Raw genomic sequence first — 7241 nt, forward strand, 5'->3', positions numbered from 1 at the left:
TTAATAATTTTTAAATATATATATATATATATATATATATACATATATATATATATACATATATTATTTGAATAATTAATAAATATTATAAAGGTGCCTGATGAAAACCTGATGGTCGAAACGTTGTACTAGTATCAATCATTTTTTTAGAGCAGTCACATATCAGTGTGCGGACATTTTGTTTGTTTCGTTTGAATTGACCTTATTTTTGTCCTGCACCTGAGCCTTCAGGTTTATGGGATGCGCACACCTTTTTTAAACTTTTCAGTAATTATAAACCTGAAAAAAGCCGGAAGCTGTAGCTAAAAAACTGACCTGATCTTGAACCCAATCTGAAACCCAGCAATTTCTCAGGTCCTGTTACGCTTTGAGCAGGGAGCAGACACTAATAATGGTATAATGAAAATGAAGAATTCCAGCGTAACTCATCTCTGTTTGCTTCTCAGCGACATACAACAAGCACACAAAAGTGGCAGTGAAGACTATGAAGCCTGGCAGTATGTCTGTGGAAGCTTTCCTCATGGAGGCCAACTTAATGAAATCCATCCAGCACGACAAACTGGTCCGTCTCAACGCTGTGGTCACCAAAGAGGAGCCCATATACATCATTACAGAGTTCATGGAGAAAGGTGTGTGTGACTCTAGACTCCACTGTGCAGAGCATGGCTTTATATTTCTGTTATTTATCTGTTTGTGTGCCTGTGTTTTACAGGCAGTTTACTGGACTTCATTAAAAGCGATGAAGGTGGACTAAAAATACATTATACACAAAATGTACATTATTGATATATGAATCACAATGACACTGTTATTCAATCACAACTTATTATTACAGTAATAAATAATTTGTTTTCATTAATTATAAAGGTGCCTGATGAAGACCTGATGGTAATATAATATAATATAATATAATATAATAATATTGTGTGTGTACACTATTAAAAAGTTTTGCTCATTTTTTAATAATTGTTAATAATTTTTAAATATATATATATATATATATATATATACATATATATATATATACATATATTATTTGAATAATTAATAAATATTATAAAGGTGCCTGATGAAAACCTGATGGTCGAAACGTTGTACTAGTATCAATCATTTTTTTAGAGCAGTCACATATCAGTGTGCGGACATTTTGTTTGTTTCGTTTGAATTGACCTTATTTTTGTCCTGCACCTGAGCCTTCAGGTTTATGGGATGCGCACACCTTTTTTAAACTTTTCAGTAATTATAAACCTGAAAAAAGCCGGAAGCTGTAGCTAAAAAACTGACCTGATCTTGAACCCAATCTGAAACCCAGCAATTTCTCAGGTCCTGTTACGCTTTGAGCAGGGAGCAGACACTAATAATGGTATAATGAAAATGAAGAATTCCAGCGTAACTCATCTCTGTTTGCTTCTCAGCGACATACAACAAGCACACAAAAGTGGCAGTGAAGACTATGAAGCCTGGCAGTATGTCTGTGGAAGCTTTCCTCATGGAGGCCAACTTAATGAAATCCATCCAGCACGACAAACTGGTCCGTCTCAACGCTGTGGTCACCAAAGAGGAGCCCATATACATCATTACAGAGTTCATGGAGAAAGGTGTGTGTGACTCTAGACTCCACTGTGCAGAGCATGGCTTTATATTTCTGTTATTTATCTGTTTGTGTGCCTGTGTTTTACAGGCAGTTTACTGGACTTCATTAAAAGCGATGAAGGGAATCGTGTCCAGTTGCCCAAACTGATTGACTTCTCAGCACAGGTGAGGCGATTTGAAGATCTCCTTTGTTCAGTTCATGTGCTTTCCTCCCACATACAGAGTCACGGTCCCTTGATGTGGAAGACAGGTTTGCCTTTGTAGATTTTAATATTCAAATGCGATAACCGACAGACAGTAATATTTGTGTACAGAGGTGTGTGTGTGTGTGTGTGTGTGTGTGAGAGAGAGGGTTGAGTCCACCATTAACATGACAATCAATTCCTTTAACTTTATGTCACTGTTAATCCAAGATAATATCAGTTTGTTCTCTCTTGTGCAAGTGATTCTTTAAAATATCGAAATATACACTTGCGGTCAAACATAAACAGCTAACATTTTTAAAAGAAGTCTCTTATGCTCACAAAGACTGCATTTATAGAAAACCATTAAGCTATGAAACTGTTTTCAACTTATAATACATGTTTCTTGAGCATCAAATCAGCATATTAGATTGATTTCTGAGGGATCATGTGACACTGAAGACTGGAGTAATGAAGCTGAAAATTCAGCTTTACCATCACAAGAATAAATTATATTTTAAATATATTCAAACAGACAACAGCTATTTGAAATTGTGAGAATATTCACACGATTACATTTTTACTGTAGTTTTGTTCAAATAAATGCAGCTGAGCATAAGAGGCTTAGTGAGCATAGAAACTTCTTTCAAAACGTTAAAAAAATCATTATTCCAAAGTTTTGACCACCAATATACATTCAGAATCGGGTAATAATGAAGTTATACAAAAAGATATATTAGGAAATATTAGGTAAATATGACATGTGTTTCATTCAAGTGAGGATTTTGAATGCAAGTGTGTGTGACAGTTGCAAAAAAAAAAGGGTGCGACCATAAGTTAAAGGGGAAGAGAATTGCAAGCACTTAACAGGACAGATGTGAATCTGCCCTCACCGATAAGAGGATACACACACGCACACACACACACACACACACACACACCATTATAGCTTATCGCACTTCTTGCTCTCAGTGACACAAACCCAGTGTAAGCACATCATTAAACTAAAACATTATTTTTTCTCTGACTTCAGATAGCAGAAGGCATGGCTTACATTGAGCAGAGAAACTACATTCACAGAGACCTTCGTGCTGCCAACATCCTGGTCAACAAGAGTTTAGTGTGTAAGATTGCTGATTTCGGATTGGCCCGTATCATAGAGGACAACGAATACACTGCCAGAGAAGGTTAGTGGGATATGCAGCCAACAATAATGTTGAGAAACCAAGTTAATTTAAGCTGGTAAACTGGATACATGCATGTTTCTTTATAGGTTACTGTCAGAGGAAGTCATGTTAATATTTTTTTTTGTGACCTAAGGTGCAAAGTTCCCCATAAAATGGACCGCTCCAGAGGCCATAAACTATGGTTCCTTCACCATTAAATCAGATGTTTGGTCCTTTGGCATTCTGCTCACTGAAATCATTAGCTATGGTCGCACACCGTATCCAGGTTAGTGTTCACCACAGTGCACTGTGAATAATGGTCATTGTCTGGAATCTGTGCCATTTGTACCTACTTGTTTTTGTATCTCTATGACTTCTAGGATTTGGAACTATTATTTAATTGATTTAACTTTGTTTTCAAAACTCAACAAGTTAAGCTAATTAAAAATGTGTATTTTTAAAATTCGATTTAAATCAACTGCCTTATCATTGTCACTGCATTATCAAACATTTAAATAAAAAAAATATCTGACTAATGTAAATGTATTTAATTTCTACTAAAACTCTGAAAAAGTACATTTCTTGGCGGTAAATTAAACTATAAGCTTTACTTAACTATATGTGTATAAAACTTAACTTTGTGAAAATCAGTAATGGGGTCATGAACTGAGAAACCAAAATTCCCTTGATCTTTTGACATAAGAGGTCATTGTACTATAAAAACATCCTGTAAGTTTCAGAACTCAAAACTTTCTCATAAGTCTAAAAACAGCTTATATTGAAGCCAGTCTGCTACTCTATGATGTAATAGTGTGGATAAGCACCGCCTCCGCAGAAGAAGATCAACGCCTGCTTCGACATCACTGCCTGCTTAGCCCCGCCCACCGATTCGTGCATGTAGTAGGTAAATGACAAAAGCGGCAAATGCAGGTCTACGCGGAAACCAAACAATAAACTTTATTTGATGAACTTTATTTTTAATGAAATTCTAGACCACGTCAGTAAGAACCTGGGGCCAGTTGCATAAACTTAGCCACCATGTTAAGACTGTGTCTTAAGAACTAGTTTGACCAACTAGTAGTTGGCAAGGGGTAATCAGTCTTACTTTTCCAATACAAATAAGACCAATCTACCTTTTCATAACTGAATTTAAAAATGTATTACCAGTCTTGAAGAAAAAAAATTAAATGACTAACTTTTTAAGGCTAGTCTAAACAACTAGTCTTTTGTTCACTTCATTTTGCCGCGGATTTGTTTACAAACAAGGCACAATTGGACGCAGGATTTTCAGAAAGATTGAAATTGAAAGACGATGCTATGCCGACTATATTTGATCCAACATTAATTTCGCACCATACAAGTGTGAGTAACTGTTTTCATTACGTGGGTGCTATTGCTTTGTCTGTTATTATCGTTTGATATGTACTGAGTATTTATGCGTTTTTAACCTAAATCACAGCAGCATCCATCTGTGAAGGATGTAGGCTGTCAAATATACACAAATGTTAGCCAATCACAGCAGTAGGCATTTACTTCTGAGTCTACAATCTGCCACACAGAGTGTTCTGATGAGGAAGGTGATTTTCTGATGAGAAAATAGCCTATTACTTCTAAATTATGATGTTTTTTGAAGCAAAATTCTTGAGAACATTGTAAGTGGACCTCAAAGAACAGTACAAAATAAAAAACAATGGCCCATCATGACCCATTTAAAAAATTTGACACATCAAATAAACCTACAAAAATATCTTAGAATTAACTAGCAATAACACATTCTAATAACTGTTTCAGTTCTTCTTGGTTGAGTTCACATAACTTAGTAATAACTGATTGAAACAAACTCACTTTATGCTACTGTTAAAAAGTTTGGGGTTGGTCAAATTTTGAAAGACGTCTCTTATGCTCACCAAGGCTTTATGTATTTGATCAAATATATTATAAACAGTAATATTGTGACATATCATTACAATTTAAAATAATTGTTTTTTAAATCATTTATTTTAATGTATTTGTATTCCTGTGATGGCAGCATCAGTGAGTTTTCAGCATCAGTGTCAATGTCACATGATCCTTCAGAAATCATTCTAATATGCTGATTTGCTGCTCAAGAAACATTTCTTATTAATATCAATGTTGAAAACAGTTGTGCCGCAACTTTTATGGAAACCATGATATGTTTTGTCAGTATTATTTAATGAATAGAAAATGAATATGAAATATAAATCTTAATTTAATGCATCCTTGTTGAATAAAAGTATTAATTTCTTTCCAAAAACAGTCTTACCAACCTCAAACTTTTATAACAGTAGCAGTAATATATTTAACGGTAGTTTTACAGTGCATTTTTTAAATCTTTGTTTTTCAATTGAATAGCAGCTAATCTGCATGTATCTATTCATCATCATTTATAAGAAAATCTCACTTCAACCCTGTTGTACTGTGACATTTCCTCTTTATAAAAAAAAAATAATAATAATAATAATAATTAGTTTTTCCTGTCATAATATTTGGAATAAATAATTATTTATAAAATAAAATTATGTTTCACCACCTGGTTCAGACAGAAGTAGGTTTCAGGCTCTATCATATCTGGTGCAGTAATACTAGCTAGCTATGGTTTCAACTACTTCAATTCTCAATTTCAACAGTAACCTTATATATTTTTATACAAAAACAATTTTGAAAAATCCTGAATTGTTAAGATCAAATTGCACAGTTTCCAGAGAATTACCCACAACTAATATATGGTATCAGCTGATGCTAGAAACTCTGTGTTTATGGTGTGTTTAGGTATGACAAATCCAGAGGTGATCCGTGCTCTGGAGAGAGGTTACCGAATGCAGCGTCTGGACTCCTGTCCTCAAGAGCTCTATGACATCATGCTGGAATGCTGGAAGAACAAGCCAGAGGACCGGCCCACCTTTGAGTACCTGCAGAGTATACTGGAGGACTTTTACACTGCCACAGAGAGCCAGTATCAGCAACAGCCTTGAGACACACACACACACACACACACACATACTTGTATTTGTGGTTTACGGGGACTCTCCATAGGCGTAATGGTTTTTATACTGTACAAACTGTATTTTCTATTGCCCTACACCAACCCTACACCTAAACCTACCCCTCACAGGAAACAATTTTTGAATTTCATAAAACACCGTTTTGTATGTTTTTTAAGCCTTTTGTTTTACGGGGACCTGTACACACACACACACACACACACACACTTTGACACAACCTTGATCTTGCATAAATCCCCTTTATCAGGATGAAATGTACACATATGTAACTTATCCATGCCAACCTGTTGACTTTATACATATGTAGTGAAATTAAATGTGAAAAGTTATAGTGTGTTAGTTATTTAATGATATGCAAATGAATACAATTTCAAAATCTCAGTAATAGCAGTTTTATTCCTATCATGCAGAGCCCTTTGCCTTACACTGAGTGTTGCACAACAGAAGCTATATAAAGTTAGAATTTTAATATAAAAAATGTGAGAAATAATATTCTTTTTTCGTGTTATAACTTGTCTGATTTATTTGTAAAAACCCAATGACAGTTGTATTTTAGAGCTAATCATATGTGTGTGTGTATGTAATTGAGAGTACACATAGAGCAATAAAATAAATTGTAGCTTTGATTGCTTAAGAAAAGATCATTTCTAAAACTTCAACCTACATTAGGTTTCAAAGAAGTTATTGTGGATTAGGAAATGTATATACATGTATTTGCTCAGAAAAAAAAAAATCCATTTTAAATCATTGCTCCAAACATTTCAGGAAAAAACGCATCTGTACCTAAGGTAGTTATGAATATTTCTCTTTGAGTCTCTGTGTATTGTTATTTTATGAAGTTGTAAGTTGATGCTTCTTTTTTCAGATTTTCAGGTTTGGTACTTTTACAAGCCTGAAGCGATTTCACATTTGATATGTGTCTTACTTGTACATCTTTTGTTTTGTTGATATTTGTTTGAAATTTTGTGCAATAATAGTAAACGATTTATGTGACAATCTTTTTTTCTGATTTCCTGCAGTCATACTGAGGGACCTTAGCTGTGGCTTCATTAAAAAAATGTAAAACATGATGCTGATTATGCAGCTGATTTTCAATACACTTTTCCATGATGTAAAGTATTTTCAAAAGAGTTATCTATAAATATTATGTAGTGTGTGTATGTATGTTGTTACAATTAGCCCATAAAACAAACACATTTATTTTAATGTTGAGTAGTGTGAAGGAACAAATCTCATTCACTATCATTCTCATAATATATATATATATATATTTTTTT

At 34.1% G+C, this 7241-nt stretch overlaps 1 protein-coding gene across 1 annotated transcript in view; it reads left to right on the forward strand.

Moving 5' to 3' along the window:
- LOC107707747 (tyrosine-protein kinase HCK-like) overlaps positions 1 to 6725 on the forward strand; it is a 15624-nt gene extending 8899 nt beyond the window's left edge. The window contains exons 9-14 of the mRNA XM_016511839.1: positions 447 to 629; positions 1682 to 1758; positions 2809 to 2962; positions 3096 to 3227; positions 5732 to 5959; positions 6162 to 6725. Coding sequence (XP_016367325.1) covers positions 447 to 629; positions 1682 to 1758; positions 2809 to 2962; positions 3096 to 3227; positions 5732 to 5934 — 749 coding nt within the window. The 3' untranslated portion in view covers positions 5935 to 5959; positions 6162 to 6725. The remainder of the gene's footprint in view (positions 1 to 446; positions 630 to 1681; positions 1759 to 2808; positions 2963 to 3095; positions 3228 to 5731; positions 5960 to 6161) is intronic.
- The last annotated feature ends 516 nt before the right edge of the window (positions 6726 to 7241 follow it).

The sequence above is a fragment of the Sinocyclocheilus rhinocerous genome, unplaced genomic scaffold, assembly GCF_001515625.1.
Source record: "Sinocyclocheilus rhinocerous isolate Xijiao unplaced genomic scaffold, SAMN03320098_v1.1 scaffold565, whole genome shotgun sequence".
Lineage (NCBI taxonomy): Eukaryota > Metazoa > Chordata > Actinopteri > Cypriniformes > Cyprinidae > Sinocyclocheilus > Sinocyclocheilus rhinocerous.